General features: G+C 36.5%; 1 protein-coding gene across 1 annotated transcript in view; it reads left to right on the forward strand.

The window, feature by feature from the left end:
• The window catches only part of RAD51B (RAD51 paralog B), a 352,771-nt gene that overhangs the window by 159,400 nt on the left and 175,918 nt on the right, over nucleotides 1-17,453 (forward strand). Inside the window, exon 9 of the mRNA XM_070938226.1 lies at nucleotides 1,299-1,417. Coding sequence (XP_070794327.1) covers nucleotides 1,299-1,417 — 119 coding nt within the window. The remainder of the gene's footprint in view (nucleotides 1-1,298; nucleotides 1,418-17,453) is intronic.

Genomic DNA, 17,453 nt, shown 5'->3' on the forward strand with positions numbered 1-17,453 from the left:
GGAGAGAAAGAGAATGAGAGAGGGGGGAGAGGGGGGGAGAGTGAAAGAGAGAATGAGAAAGAGTGGGAGAGAAGAAAGAGAGGGAGAGAGAGAGAGAAAGTGAAAATGAGAGAGAGAGAAAGAGAGAATGAGAGAGAAAGAGAGAATGAGAGAGAAAGAGTGGGAGACAGAGAGAGAGAGAGAGACAGAGAGGAGGGAGAGTGCCTGAAGGACCCCATCCTGTACTGGGGGTCCAGGTGCTTCAACAAGCGGCGCACTGGATTTATATTAGTGGTCCGCGAAATTTAAAATTATGAAATTGGTGGTCCCTGAGGTCCAAAAGGTTGGGGACCCCTGATCTAAGACCATTGGAAAACACATATTTTTGATGGTTTTAGGAATAACTTTATCGTTGGGGGTCACCACAACATGAGGAACTGTATTAGAGGGTCGCGGTATTAGGAAGGTTGAGAACCACTGCCTTAGCTACTTGCCTTGTTTCGCTTGCCTGAATCCATTCCATCAGCAAGCAACTCCCTGCCTGCAATCAAGCAGGCAGGGAGTTGTGGACTTCAACTCCCAGAATTCCTCAGCCAGCAAAACAAAGCTGGCTGAGGAATTCTGGGAGTTGAAGTCTACAAGTCTTAAAGTTGCCAAGGTTGGAGACCCCTGTTCTATTGGGTAAGTTTTTTCCCCTTTGGGATCTTTAAAAAAAAATAGTTAATTGGGGTTTTTTTTAGTTGTTCTTTTTTAGACCTAGCCATTTAAAGTTTAGGAAGTTTTAAATTTAGCTTTCATATAAAAATTAAAATAAAATAAAATAAAATAATATTTGTGCAGCTTTCTGAGATTTAGTGTGTTTCTGTAGTGTTTCACTCTAACTACACAAACACACAAAATCTCACAAAGCTGTATGTGGAATTTTGTGTGTGTAAAGTGTGAAAGTTGGGTTTTGGGGCTTTTTGTGGCTGTGTGAGGTTCCTGCTTGTTTCAGGGGCCATTTTGGGTCTAGCACAGCTGCTTTTACATTATGGGTGAGCCAGTTGATGTTTTTTTAATTTTTATTTGGTGTGCGTTGGAAGAGGGGTAGTCTTATAAGGCGAGTATAGCCCAAACCCTATATTTTAACAGGAAAATTTGGGGGTCGTCTTATACGCCCAGTCGTCTTATATGCCGGAAAATACGGTAATTATATTGTAAATCGCCTTTTTTAGTTCATCATTGTAAGTTTATTTTTTAAACTTAGATTCAAACTATAAATTTAACTTTGGTTTCAAGAACATAACTTTAATGTTTGTATTTTTTTTAAAAAAAATTAGGATCGTCTAGAAATGGGGATGGGGAATCTGGCTACGTGACTGCAGCGTTGGGGAACACATGGAGTCATTGCGTCAATACAAGACTCATTTTACAGTATTTGGATTCAAAGACAAGACAGGTGAGGAACCAAAAAAGCATATTATTTCTACAGTCAAATCTCATAAACTATATGGTCAAATTGGCCTTTTTTGCTGAAAGAAGGTACTCTAGTTTGTAATTCACATTTGGAAAGTGGAAGCAGGGAGGTTTCCCAAATTAAAAATTCTTGTCTATTATGTCTACTTTCTTCCCTCTTGGAATGAAATTGTTGCTGGAACATTAACTTCATAACTTTCATAAATGACTTATATGAGGGAATAGAAGGGGAACTTACTAAATTTGCAGATGATAATAAGCTGGCAGGAATAGATGACAGGCTCAAAATCCAGATGGATCTTGCCAGACTTGAACACTAGGCCCTACTGTATGTAACAAAATGAAATTCAATGTAGAGAAAAGTAAAGTTTTCACTTAGGCAAGAAAAAGCAAAAGTAAACATATGGACTGGGTGAAACGAGGCTTAATAGCAGAAACTGTGAGAAGGATCTTGGAGTCTTAGTGAACAACCAATTAAATATGAGCCAATAGTATACGGCGGCAGCCAAAAAAGCCATTGCAATCCTAAAATGCATTAACAGAGGGATTCAATCAAGATCAAGTGAGGTATTAATACCATTCTAAAAAGCCTTACTAAGACCACACCTAGAATACTGCATCCAGTTTTGGTCACCACATTATAAAAAAGATGTTGAGACTCTAGAAAGAGTGCAGAGAAGAGCAACAAAGATGATTACGGGATTGGAGGCTAAAACATATGAAGAATGGTTACAGGAACGGAGCATGGCTAATCTAATGAAAGAAGGACCAGGGGAGACATGATAGCAGGATTCCAATATTAGAGGAGCTGTCACAGAGAGGAGGGGGTCAACCTGTTTTCCAAAGCACATGAAGGCCAGACAAGGAATAATGGATGGAAACTGATCAAGGAGAGATTCAATCTAAAATAAGGAGAAATTTTCTGACAGTGAGAACAATCAACCAATGGAACAGCTTGCCTTCAAAAGTTGTAGGAGCTTCATCACGGAGGCTTTCAAGAAGAGACTAGACTGTCATCTGTCAGAAATGGAGTAGAGTCTCCTGCTTGGGCAGGAGGTTGGACTAGATGACGTACAAGCTCCCTTCCAATTCTGTTAATCTGTCTGTTAAAACTTCAGAGCTAAATATTAGGCAAAATATGTTGGGTTCAAGCAAAACATATATGTCCTAAGTACTGAAGAGGAAAAAGAGTAGTCAAAAACTATAGCCCCCTATATTTATGCCCCTTTCTGTGGTTGTGCATCTCCTCACTCTTAACAAGTCAAGGTATAACTTCTGAATGAAGAACTTTTTTATCGAGGGAGAACGCTAATGTGATTAAACCCTGATTTCTAGGATTCTAAGTTGGGCAGGATGTTGACAGATAAAGAAAGGACTGGGAGAAGTCACAAAATCTAAACATGCTGCATTCATGTTGTCTTTTCATTCAAGTAATATAAAAAATCAGAAAATTGTCCCTTATTGTCCCACACATTACAACCTAGCAATTTTCCACTCTAAGTAAATATTGAGCCCTGTTAAAGCAAGCAACAAATTCCCCGGTGTACCAATGCCAGACATAACTTTCCGGTGCCCTTGGTTACAGACCAGCTGGTTTTGCTCTTGTCTGATTACTGCTGTATAAATAGCATTCCAGCATTCTATCATAAAACTATAATTTTGAATAGTGGTAACTGGAGAATACTCAGAATAGGTTATATTAAATATTAAAAGGAAGAATGTATAATTGCGCATCTGAGTCTTTTAAATTCTGAAAGATCTAATATTAAAGAAAACGGTACACTCACTGGGGTTTCAACTGTTTACTCCATTTATGTTATTCCCCTGAAGCCAAAATCTGGGTGAATATATATGCAATAATTATTTTAGAATGAACAAACTAATGCAGATTTAAACTGATAAGAATGGGAGAGAAGATAAAAGCATTCAGTGTAATGTTTACCAAAAGGCATGATATTTCTATCTTTCAATTTTTATAATTTGATTTTTATTAAAATAAACATGTGCTTACAAGTATATTAATTAATATAAAACATTTAACAATTATTTTTAATGAACATGTATTCTTGCACCGAATTATAGAGCAAAGTCTATTTGTAATGGGCAGTTGAATAATAATGATGTATAAAAATATTATATAAAAATATAAAAAAAAATTAAAGATTGGTTTAAAGATTTGCTTGGGATTGTGGAAAGCACTTAGATTGTTGCTGGAAGGTGCTTTTAATAAAACTGGGATGTATTAAAAGTCTTTAGAACCTATAAATAAGAAAATATAAACACTAATGTAGAGTATGCAGAAAATGAGTTTTAGAAAGGAAAAGAATCCTGCATTAAGTTTCGGTTATGCTGAGTACAGTCTGGATAGTAGTGACAAATTTGTGAGCATTTACTAGAAAACATTTGGATCAGGTGTATAAAACTGAGATAATCTCAGGCTAGCTAGTGAGTCCTACTTTTCTTTAACACTATGATTCCAGGTTGCCTTCAGGAGTCTCCACTGGATGCTAAGTGGATACCCCACATGCTCTGAAGTACCTTTATTGAACCAAACCTCAAGTATTGCATAAATGAACCAATTAGAGCCAGTTTGGTCTAGTGGTTGAGGCATTAGGCTACAAACCAGGAGACTGTGAGTTCTAGTGCCACCTTAGCCATGAAAGCCAGCTGGGGGTGATCCTGGGCCAGTCACTTTCTCCCAGCCCAATTCACTTCACAGGGTTGTTGCTGTGGGGAAAATAGGAGAAGGAAAGTATGTTGGAAATGTTTGCCATCTTGAGTTATTTGTAAAAATAATAAAGGCGGGATATAAATAAATAAAAATAAATACTGAGCTCAATATTGTTGCAAAATGTTACTGATTATCCAAACCTGCTACTTTTCAAAAATGCAAGTTTCATTCACATGGATAAGGTAATAGTGAAAAAGCAGCTGTATGGGGTTTTCAATATATCTATTGTTCAAATTTCCAACATGGAAAACGCCATAACACGCTTAGATATTTGAGATACAATCCTATGTATCAGCATTCCATATGGATTCTAAAGCAAATCTCATAATGCTCAGATAGCAACTGTAGCTGTTGTCTGCTGGGGATGATAGTAATTCTAGGCCTACAAGAAAGAAAATCCCGCTGAGTTTGGTCACTTTTTCAGTTTGTACATGCATAAAAATTATAGCAGCTTCATCTGTGACACTAGATCTGTTTGTTTAATTATTTTGTATCCTGCTTTTGTTTTTGGTCAACTCAATTGGCATATAGTTTAATGGCCTGAGGACAACAGACAACAGCCACAAAAATCCATTTCACCATTTAACAGATGTTTGGATCTACTTCAGATCATTCTCTTTCCATGAAAATCAAGGTTTCCTAAATTTGAAATTACTGTTTGAATAAAAATTAAGAAGGTAGTGTTAATGAATTCATACCGTACTGTATTTCAAGTTATTCACAACACATGTTGTGTTTTAATGTGGTCAAGTACAATTTGATCGATACATAAAATAGATGGACATTTCACTCAATGTCTCTTTGTAAATCATTGTTTTCCCCGATGGAGTGGATTTATTGGGAAAAGTTATATCTTTGTTATGTGTGGATTATTAACTCTTACAAGCAAAACTCTCATTAGAAAGATAAATACTTCCTTGCTTATCAGCTAACTCTATGCTTACACTGTTTTAATTTGAATTCTTTTCCTTTCATTACAAGCCAAAACCATACCAGTAGCCATAACCATCTGCTTAAAGTTTTGATTTTCCTGATTCAGAAATTATGTTTATCAATTCAGTAATTGCTACCCTGTTCAATTTATCACTCCGTGGTCTTCTTTCCCATTGGCATGTTCTTACTTGAAAGAGTTGAGATTTCAAAGTGCCCTTGACATGCTAAACAATCTGAAAAGATATTACAGTATTTTTAAATAAGAGGAATAAAGTAAAACAGTCACAGAATATATAAATTGAAGGAACTCTGTTTAAATCCCCGACATCTGACAAGAAGCTCCTTGCTGTTCTAGGCTAAATATTCTACCTAATTATAAAGTTGGTATTGTCAAGAAATTTGTCCTAAATATTTTAAATCTTATTTTTTTTAAAAAATGGTTATCTGGTCTTTGTCCTGGTTTTGGTTTCTACTGAGAAAATATCTGACCCTTCTTGTATGGGATAATCTTTTAGGTATTTGAATCTTCTATCCTTCTGTTTTGCAAGCTAAATGTGCATAGTTCTTTACATGTGCCTACGTTCCTTAGACTTGATTTTTAGAGCATCTTAATATCTTTGTAGTTCTCCTCAGATGTCCCTTTAGCTTCTTTTAAAACATAATGCCATCAAATGGATAGAGTGGTCCAACTGCTATCTAACCAGTTCAAAGAACATTAAAGCTACAGTATTACGTCCTGCGATCTGAATGCAATGCTTCTGTTAATACAGCCTAAGATTCCACTGAACATTTTAGTGGCTGTTCCGAACTGCATGTTCATATTCATATAGGGGGTCTAGTACTTATAGAACATTCTCACAACTGTTACAAAGCCAATCTTCCCAATCCCGTATCTCTGTTTCAATTTATCCTGAACTGAGCTGAATGTCATTCAGTTAGATTTGACCCATTTCTTCCAATTCATTTATAAATATTGCCGGGGTGCAGATGCAGCTCAAGATAATGCATATAAAATGCATTTATATTTAAGAATATATTGTTTTCACTTCTATTTTTCTAAGCAAGGAACATTTCAGGGCCCATGATTTTTCTTGCCAAAAAGTAAGAACACACTTACTTTTCACTCATTTGTTGGTTGTATCACATTCTTCAACATTTTCTTTTCCTTTTTTTCTTACTATGTGCATCCACAAGCAGAACACTGATGGCATAATAGTAAACAACTACAGTTGATGTTCTATAGTTCTACCAACCAATAACAACTATGGTTTACAGATTTTATTGAGTCAAGTATACCAATTGAGTAAATCTTAGGTTAAATATAAATCAGAAGAAAACAAAAGTAATGGCTTCAATAAAATAAAATACCTGAATCAAATGTTATGCTAGCAGGAAAGGAAGAGTGGAGATACAACAGTATAAATACCTGAATTATATTTTAAATAATATACTGGATAATACAGTGGAAAAGAAGAAGCAAAACTGAATGGACAACAATACGTTTGGAATAAATAAATTCTGCTGGATCTTAAAATTTGAACTTAGTTGGCAGACTTTATTCTTTGATGTCTTGCAAAGTGTTTTGTAGAAGTATCAACAATGACCTGAATGACAATGAGGAGAATAGAGGCTTTTGAAATGTGGATTTATAGACAATAAAATTGATTGAATGTATAGAAAATGAGATAGTCCTCCAAACAGTGAACAGAATTACAGAAAATGTGACTATCATTAAGAAAAAGGAATAAGAATGACAAGGATACATTATATGAAACCAACAACCATCCACTATTTCAATTAATTATCTAAGCCAAGATTTGGGGGAATTGCAGTGCTGGAAGATAATATGTATTCTAACTGGGAAAAAAAATCTATTCAGGTGGTTTGGCAAAAATACAAATGTTTGGATTCAAACAGTGACCTAAAAAGAATAGTGAGAAGTGCTACTTGACTACTTGTGATACTAGGCACTAAAAGAAGAAATAAAATAGAATTGTAAATGATTTCCAGTTTGGGTTCCTCTGAAGTGAACCAAAAAAATCCAGGGCAGGATAAATATTAACAGGAATGAATCTTCCTATCATTTTTTCCCTTCAAATCACCAACAACAAAAAACGGTCAAAGGGGTGTACTTAGGGTAAGATGTGTGCAGTAAAATTTGCTAAAGAACCTCTGAAAAAAATCAGCTTCTTTGCAGTTAGCCCTGAGCGCTTGTAAGTAATTAGGATTTTTTAAACAAGGGATTAAAATCCCTCAGATGCTTCATATATTTCAAAAAAGACTTGCTAGCTTTATATAAAACACTGACTCTGCAACACAGTAAAACAAAGAGGAATTATGAGGGTCTTCCCATCCTTAAATGTGACCTCTAGTTTTTCTTTTATGAATATTATTGGGTATATTTTAAAAAGCATTATAATAATGAACCCTTGTGATGCTAAATGAAAGGATTATCTGCCCTGTAGTTTAAGCCTTCCTATTAATTTCTAAGCCTGTAACCCAACACCAATCCAAAATTGAACAGAATAATTAAACAGGGTTTTTGAGTAAGGACAGGAAGATGTGCTACCCTGTCTATTCTCAATAAATAAAAAAGCATTTGCTTGATACTTACTAATTTGAGATAGTTGTGGTGGCTTCTAATGATGTGACTTCTTACTAAGTCATTAGTTTTAACTGTTCAGTCGTGTCTTGTCAACTTCATAAGCAAGTTCTGTCCATGCTACCCGGTCAACCGACTTCTTTCAGTTATTGGATGTTCATCTTTGTATCAACATTGATGGTATGAAAGCCAGTGAGTTCTTTGCTTGCGCCTTTCTTCTTGACCCAGTAACCATTTCTAATATTATTGACTTCACTAATGAATTTGCATGCATGACATGGCCAAAGCAAATCAGGTGTAGTCTTGTGGTTTTGGCTTTTAGTGATGTTTCTGGTTTTAGAGGACTCAGCAGCTCTCTGCAGGTTTTCCTGGCTGTCCATGATATACACAATAATTTACGCCAGCACAACAGTTCAGAGATACTAATTCTTCTTCGATCAGCCATTCTTAGGGTCCAACTCTCACACCCATACATCATTATAAGGAAGACTATTGCTCTAACTCTCCTGCTTTATATATTTATATCAATATCTCTGCTTTTTCATACCTTATTCATGTCAATCTTTGCAGTGTGGCCTAACGTTATCCTGCATTTGATTTCTGATATAGAACTGCCATCCTGAACAATTTTTGATCCAAGGAAGATAAATTCTCGAACTACATCAGTTTCCTTCTTGTAGTCTTAAATATTTCCAAATGGGTTTTTCCTCTCTGATTTACCAGACACTGAATATTAGTGGTTAATTAAGTCCAAAATCTATGTAGAAACCCCTTCACCTTAGAAAGATTTACTATTAGTCATGCCAGCCACATGAACATGGAGACGTCTTTGGACAGTGCTGGCTCTTTGGCTTTGAAACGGAGATCAGCACCGCCCCCTAGAGTCGGGAACGACTAGCACATATGTGCAAGGGGAACCGTTACCTTTTTATAAAAGAAATGTTATTCCAAATATCTTTGCAGTGGAGAAAGGGAGAAGTTAAAAAGCTGGTCTTTAACACTAAATTAGCATTCTCCAACCTGGGTAACTCCATAAATGTGGAACAACTTCCAAAATTCTCAGCTCCTGGTAGTTGGGGTTCATACAAGGGCTATGCAAGTTGGAAAATACTATACTAAACTTTCTAGATAGCCTTGTACACAATTCATGTAGCAGCTGTTTTTCAAAAGGCAATTCTCTTTACAGTTATGTGTAGGATGCATGTGCAAATCAACCACTGTCAGATCATTAAATAATGCTTAGGTTTATGTCCTACCCTATTATGCTTTCTAGCAGCTTTTAGAGAGGAAAAATGTTTATGTTATTTGAGTGTCTCTTTGCTATTAGGGACACAGATATCTCTGATGAGCGCCTTGTCGGAAATTAATTAGAAACTATGATACAATGTGATATGATATACGATGACACATGTCATAAATTCAATTTTCCAATTATTTTTACTAATTTTTTTTTTGCAATTTATACCACACTTTATAAGGCACTGAAACACTAGTTTGATAGGCATTACAGTATTTTATCCTCAATAAAAAAATCAATAAATTTATTTTACTTTATTGAGAATATTTAAACTTAATTTTAAAATGCAATATATTATCAAGTGTCACATAAAACATAACAATTATAACATAAACATGAAGATTTTGATAGTTAGAATTTAAAGCATCTAGAGGGCAGATGTAATCTGTAAATTACATAGTGTCCCCCTTTCCTCATTTTGTCTCCCCAAAATCCATAGAGAGGGTAGGGCTGAACAATTTTTATCCTTTTTGGTTTTCGGGATTTTGGAGGAGTTTTATGGGTATTAGGAATACCTTAAACCCATGCAAGTCTAGAGGTTCCATGATGCCCTTAAAACATTAGAATAGAATAGAATAAAATAGAATAGAATAGAATAGAATAGAATAGAATAGAATAGAATAGAATAGAATAGAATAGAATAGAATTGAATTGAATTGAATTGAATTGAATTGAATTGAATTGAATTGAATTGAATTCTTTATTGGCCAAGTGTGATTGGACACACAAGGAATTTGTCTTTGGTACATATGCTCTCAGTGCACATAAAGAAAAAATAAAATATATTCGTCTAGAATCATCAAGAATTGACAACTTACACATAATTAGGCTGATTATTCTTGTATGGCAAAGGAGGCTATGAGGTGCAAAACAGGAGTATCCATCTTCTACAAAACTTAATGCACTGATTTTACTTCTCAAAAGCCCGCCCGGTCCAACAGATTTAGGACATTCATCAGTGAACAGAGCCATGTCAAAATGGTTATGGTCCTGTTCTCTGTAGCTTCCAGATAGGAGAGAACCAGGGATTGAGACTATAACAGGGTACCCATCTTTGATGTAGAGCTTTATCATTGGTGGATCCCATCCTGTAGAAGACTATGTCCCTAAAGATTTGTCAAGTCTTACAATTTAGAGATAGACAATGTATTCATGAATTCCTCCTGCCTCTGGAAATGAGAATTGTATTTGTGTGTCATCCAATATTGATGGTAGTGCAATTCAGATGTCTGGATGGTTTATGAAGCATTTTATGTAGTTATAAAAGAACCTGGGGAACAGAAAGAACTCATGTGTAGGTCAAAGGCTAAGAGAAAGAACAAGACTTCAGCCTCACCGACAGAGTACATTCTAGAAAACATCAAAGCAAGAACACATTTTTATCTCCACAGCCCATCCTGTATTTTTTGCCAAGGTATTTTTTTGCCAAGGTAGCAAAAAAGAGAGAGAGAGAGAGAGAGAGAGAGAGAGAGACTGTAGTTTGTTAAAAACTGCAGAAAGGTATAAGAGAGCCAATAGCATCACACACATTCCTGGCAATTATCCAGCGTAAATTCTAAGATTATTTTCATTTTATAACTAAGTCTGAGTCTAGACTGGAACGGAAATAGATAATCAATTTAACCTGAGAATGCCTAGTATTGAAATGCTGTCATCCTTTCTATCTATTGCCCTGCATAGAAAGGGATCACCTAATTATTGTCCACAATGTTTGAGTACAATATTGTTTTCCATTAATGATCTCCTAGTAGGAACTGTTCTTTACCTCAAGAAAACCTGCTGTGTTTGATCTTGATTGGGTTAAAATACCTTCAGTTATAATTTCTTGTTAAAAGGACTATACTGTTAAAAAGAACAAGTTATTTATTTCTTTAGAATTTGGCCTGGTAGAGTGTTTTGCTTCTTCATCAGTATTTACAGTCACTGTTTCACATAAATATTCATCGACAAATGAAAACTCACCCCCACCCCATTTTGTTCTGTGCTGTGGGGAATATTTGGCCTGGATTCCTTTACTTATCTTTGCCTTTTAATGTATTCCATTCAGGCTCAGAAATGTGTGTTTTTCACATTGCCGAGTTAATTTTTTTGTAATCATACAGAATGAGGGTTACGACTAAATTTTGGAAAACATCTTGTTCTATGCTAAAATCATTTTGCAGGCAGTCCTGTGGGTAAAAATATTTGTACTGCGGTCTAGTGCTTGGATAGTTTTCTTGGCAAGAAACGAAGACCCACAACTTTCTACTTCAGACTGTTATTAATGTAGGTTAGAGATGCATGCATGTGTTTGACAGAGTTTCCATTATCCCTCACAAAATGAAATGGAGAAATGGTAATATGTTATGTTTTTATACCTATTCCTGTAAATGTTAAGTTATCACATGAAAACTGCCAGGAACTTACAGGTTGAGGGGAAAGAATTACATATAAAAATTTATGCGCTAGAAGTCAAAAACAAAGAAACACAACAAATGGAGTTTTATACTTATGAAGACAGAAGGACATTAAGGAACAGGTATCTGTATCTTTATATGTAATATGATTATATATTACATATGATTATACATAATCATACAAATGCAAACAAAAATTATATTATAGTGGTATTTAATAATCATGAACTAAAGAATATGCAATTCTTCTTGCCAGTAGCCAAATGACATAAGAATAATACTTCTGGATTACAAAGGAGATGATGCAAGAGTCTTCCTTGGTACTGTGGCTATAAGATGTTTTGGACATGAAAAAGACATGGCAACTACTCTTTGCACATGAAAAAAACGTGGTAACCAATCAGAGGTTGGATTGAAAAAGTTGAAGAACAGAATGGTGCATGTCCTTTGAATTTTCATTAAAGTATCATATGCCTTCCTGGTGGGACTCCTACCTGTCATTCTCTAAATGGGTTTGGTCTTTAATTCCCAGAACGTCTGGTTAGCATGAGCGAAAAATGCATCCAAACTGGCTGAATTATGCTGTAAGAAAATTAGGCTGCATTTTAAATCCAATATATAAGCATTACTATTATAAAATGTTTGGAGAGTTAAGTTATTATCAGGAAAGAGCATTCCCAGTCAAAAATTATTGTAATCCTTTTTGCAATCTAAACTGTGTTAATTTGAAGGAAGGCAAGCATGGCAAAAATGTCATTTTTTTATCTGCAAGGAGAAGCACTTCAGCAATGTATATCTGTTCATGTTGCTGCTCTTTATTCTGATCACTACCTGATAAATATACTGTATCTGCGTGGGATGTTTACTAAAGCACAAATGCAACCTATGTACTATTTTTATAATTAGGTTGGATTTATGATCCACTTCTCATAAAGAGGCCTGAAACAGTCATTGCCTGCGGTTCTGTAAAACCAGGAAGAGAGAAAATCCCTTCACAAGTAGCTTTCGTTGGTCAGGGTTTTCTCATAGGATGGGGTGATGTATGATACATTTAGATTGCTCTGTAAATGGTTTTATTTAATGGTGACCCATTAACCTGGTTTTAATTAAAGCTTTTGTTAAGTATACTTCTCTTCAGAGGGCTACAATTTCCATTGCATCTTGCAAAAATTGAGTGTGGTTTTCTTATTTGGAGACAAAATCTGACATGTTTTTCCTGGGTCAACAGTCCTAGACCACAAATACCTTTTCAGAATATACTCTATATTGTGACAGTCTTAACATAATGTATTTTAGTTTTACATGGTGTCTATAAGTTCCTCTGAAAGTCACCATATCTGTTTTCCAGAGAACAAAAATCGAACAAATACAATCTAGAAAAATATTCTTTCAACCATATGGTTGCAGTTAATATATCTGTTTTGATATAGCAGCTAGAGGAAAAAATATCCATATCATTCATCTTTTTTGAGCAGTGTAAGCTTAGATGGGTTAGATGAAATCAGTGCTAATTAGCTAATCTCTTCTTTCATTCTTCATCCTTTGTTTGAGATAGAAACCCAATTGTGATTTGTATTGCAGTAGTGAAGTGTTGCAGTGCTCCACGGGGAAGACTTTGGAATTTTTTCCTGGCAACTTGTCAGTCTATCAGGTTCAATTATTGCAAAACTGAATCTTAACCACTGTTGAATCTTGATGTCAAGTGATGTGGTAACTCTAAGGGCAATCAGTAGACATAGATCATCAGTATAGGTAAACTAAAAGTAGTAGTTCTCTTAACACCTATGTACATTTGATGAACTTAACTGTCAATACAGTGAGATCATTGGGTATGGTTCCATATGTGCTGTTTAGAGTTTGGACTTGCAATATGAGGAGGCCTTTCAAATTCTCAGGAACATACATATAGCATTGGAATTCATACTGCCAAACCTGGGCTCTCAGGGATTTGGGGGGAACATTTAGCAGCAAAGCACATTTCTAGAGAGGGCAAGTAAAACTTGTATCTTTCTTCTTGGAGAGCTTCTGCTGCTTTGTGTAAGGTGTACTGAGTTAAATGAGAAAGTATGCTGATTCGGTTTAAGACAGCTGCCTATTTTATCTTAATACCTAGTATTTGAGTAATTGACTATATACTGATACAGTACATTATTCTCTTTCCTTCTGTGAAAGAAAAGATGCAGATATACAGTGGAAGGTTCCTTGAATTGATGCAAAACCCAAGAATTTGTTTTTCTTTGTTGGCCCTCCCCCACCAACCCCCTTGATTTCTTACTGTACAATAAGCAGAGAGATTCTGACATAAGGATTGTATGCCCTACAGATTTGGCACAGGGGAAAAATTTGTTTGCTTAGCAATGGTTTTATTAATCCATTAGTCTAATTTAATATTTTAAGAGAATTAATATCCTTTCTGAATGACATTTCCTTATTTCAGTGCATTTCTCTTCATTTTCAGGTATGTTCTTTTATACAAATGTGGTCACAAATAGATAATTAGAGAGTTTGGTTTGAAATTAAAGGTTAGCCAAGAAGTTATCACTGGATTCAACAATCCTGCACAACTAAGCCTCCAACCTTCCCATTATATGTGGTCAAAGAATAGTTGCAGAAGATCCTGGAGGAAGCAGGTTATCTGGTCCTGTTTCAATCATGTTTCAGGCCAAGATACAATGTAGAGACAATATTGGACACACTTGTTGATGACCTTTGGCAGAGCTATGATGGAGCCACTTTGACATTCTTCTGGATCAGCTTTGGGGTTTGAGAATGGAGTCATAGTATTATGATGGCTTTGCTCCTTTTTCTGGTGGCTTTGCTCCTTTTTCTGTGGCCTGTGCTCACTGAGAGAGGGGGAAGAAAGATTGTGTTGTGGTGCTTCACTTGTGGGCTGCCTCAAGACCTGTCGCTGTCATTTTTTTGTTTGTTTGTTTAATGTGTACATGAAGCCACTGGGTGCAGTTCAGAGTGTAGCATCAGCAATATGTTGAAGATATGAGTCAATATGCTGTTAATGAATCTGGTATCAGCAGTACGCTGATGATATCCAACTATACATTTCAACCCCAGGCAGTCCAAGTGTTCTTTTCAAAGTAGCATGTCAATGTCTGAAGGCTGGATGGGAAGATGAGGCTTAAGTGCATCCTGACAAGACCTAGTGGCTCTGGATAGTTGGGTTCCTGATAACTGGGGAGTCTACCTCTTTAGTCTTGGATGGGGCTGCACCTTCCTATTTCAGACTGGTGTGGAAGTTTGGACTTCTGCACAAAGAAGCCCTTTACATAGATCCATCTGGTGTGCCTATTTGAGCCTGTTCCTTGACTGTGAAGCCCTTGTCTTATGGCCATAATGGAGTCGTATGTCATAGCAGATGTAAGTCAAAGTATCCACGGGACCAATCCGATTTTATGACTTTTTTTTTGCAGCAGTTGTTAAGGGAACTCCGTAGACATTAAGTGAACCCATTGTCTACACTGGGTGGTTTTTGCTGGAAACCGGACCAAAAAAATGTCATAAATCACAATCATGAGACCATAAGACATCTATAAATTGGGGCAAGCTGTCGAGTGCTCAAAATATGACTACTTGACTGTGGGGAATCCAGGTTTTAATTATCTTTTTTTGGGGGGGGGGGGTCCATCATAACTTCTAACAGTTGCTAAGCAACTAGTTGTAAATCAAGGATTATCTTTAATCATTCCACAACTGGCCTTCAATGTATTCTGTAGGCTGTTTTGAAGCTACAGCTGGTCCATAATGCACTGCATAATGGGCAGTGATGGACCCCACAAACTTCAGTGATTTCTGGTGAGCTTCTGGATAAAATTTAAGGTTCTAATTATTATCTATAAAGCCCTTTATGGCATAAAGTTTGGTTATTTGAGGAACCACCTATCTTCCATATTTCTGCCATTCAGTAAGGTCAGGCAAAGTGTGCTTGCTCTGGATTTCAAACTGTAAGCAGTCCAGAGTAATTTGGAGCCAGATAACTTCTTAAATAAATAATGTGAATAGAGTTCTGTACACCTCTGTGAGTAATTCACTTTGGATTAAGTGGATTATTTTGGATTAAGATTAAATAATTAATTTTATTATTGTTATTAATTTCAATACATCATTGATATAGTGCATCATTTTAAGTTTCTTACATGATTTATTTAGGAAAACCTCTTTCTCATTCCTTGCCTATGTGTACAAGTAGTCCTTGATTTACAACCACAATTAAGGCCTGGAAATTATGTTGCTAAGAAATTTGTTAAGTGAGTTTTGCCCCATTTTACGACTTTTTTTTGCCACAGTTGTTAAACAAATCACCGCAGTTGTTAAATTAGTCACACGGTTGTTAAGTGACTTTGCTTGTCGGAGTATCACAAAAGATGATCACATAAATCCGGGACACTGCAACTGTTATAAATATAGACCAGTTGTCAAGCATCTGAATGTAAATCATGTGACCATGGGGATGGGGCAATGGTCATAAGTGTGCTAAATGCTCATAAGTCACTTTTTTCCAATGCTGTTGTAACTTCAAACAGTCACTAAACAAACTGTTGTAAGTCGAGGACTAACTGTACTCCAGTGGGAGGTTAAATCTGTTCAGAGCACATTCTGAACTTCTTCCCCTCTAAATCAGAAATGGAGAATTGCTGATCTATAGATCAGAGCCAATCTGGTGGTGCCTCACCCTAGACCAGGGGTGTCAAACTCAAGGCCCACGGGTTGCTTAGATCTGGCTTGCGGGGCCACCCTGGAAACAGTGAAGGACCAACCTGCGTTGCCTCGGCCAGTGAAATTGGAGCTCGGGAGGGTCATGCTCCGTTTTCAGCCACGATGGCCTCCTGTGGCCCTCTGCCAGCAAAAACAGAACTCCATTTTTGCTGGCAGAGGGCCACAAGAGGCCATCGCGGCCGAAAACTGAAGTCAGGAGCCTATTTTCACTGGCAGAGCACTCGGGCCACCACAGATGCCCCTGGCACGAGTGATGTCAACCCTGGCCATGCCCACCTCAGCCCCTGAGGTCAAACACAACTCTGATGTGGCCCTCAATGAAATCGAGTTTGTGTCTCTCAGATTCTGGAGGTCAAGTGAAAACGATTATGGAAAAGAAGGAAATTGATTTAGGGATATGATTCAGGGAAGAAATTAATCAAGGAAGATATGGATAGCAGAGACAGGAATAAAAAGAAAGAATTGCTTCCTTTACTACTTGCTGCAACAGATTACCCACAAAGGAATGTTACTCCAGACAGTGAAAAAATGTTCCTCATCTCTACTTTAAACCTTTTGAAAGCAAAAAACAAAAACAACTTGGCATGATAATCCATCCTAGGAGAAAATGTGCAGCCAAAGGAAGTGGAACTATAATTTTTCCATTCAGACTTTTTTATTAAAAAAAGTATTACTTCTCATAATCGCCATAAAACTTGAACATTTTCCTCACTAAAGTCACAAGAACTAGACTGGTGTTTCTCTTTTTCCTTTATTTATGCTTCTGTCTTCCTGATTCCCTCTCTCTCCCTCTCTCCCCCCCCTCTCTCATATACACACATACGTACACACGTACACACGCACACACATGCACACACACATACACACACACCCTCGCTCTGTGTGTCTCTCAAAAATATGCTCCTTAAAGTCTTGAGCCAACCAAATATTTTGGGGAACCTCTTTGATTCATCTTAGCCTGAATGATGGATTTGAATATACTCTGCAAAGACTAAGTGACCAAGATTTGATATATTTTTGTACTGATCCTAAGCGCAGATAAAACATTCGGAGAATTTAAGCCGAAGGCTGAGGAGTTGTCTATGCAGGCAGGCAGATAGGTAGATTTCCCATCTTTACTACAGTAGAATCACCCCCTCTCCTTGGATTTTTCGTATTTTTTCAAGATCTGGCATGATCCACATAGCAGCTTTTTTCTCTGGCCTGAATCAATACATTACCTAATAGGGTGACAAACAAAAGGTGCTACAATCTCCGATATGAAAATTGTACTTGTTCATGTCCAGGCATAGAGGTTGCACCCGTATCTGATATCTTATTAAAATCCCAATT

The sequence above is a fragment of the Pituophis catenifer genome, unplaced genomic scaffold (genome assembly GCF_029215685.1).
Source record: "Pituophis catenifer annectens isolate HBS135680 unplaced genomic scaffold, rPitCat1.0.hap2 SCAF_1, whole genome shotgun sequence".
In the NCBI taxonomy this organism is placed as follows: Eukaryota; Metazoa; Chordata; class Lepidosauria; order Squamata; family Colubridae; genus Pituophis; species Pituophis catenifer.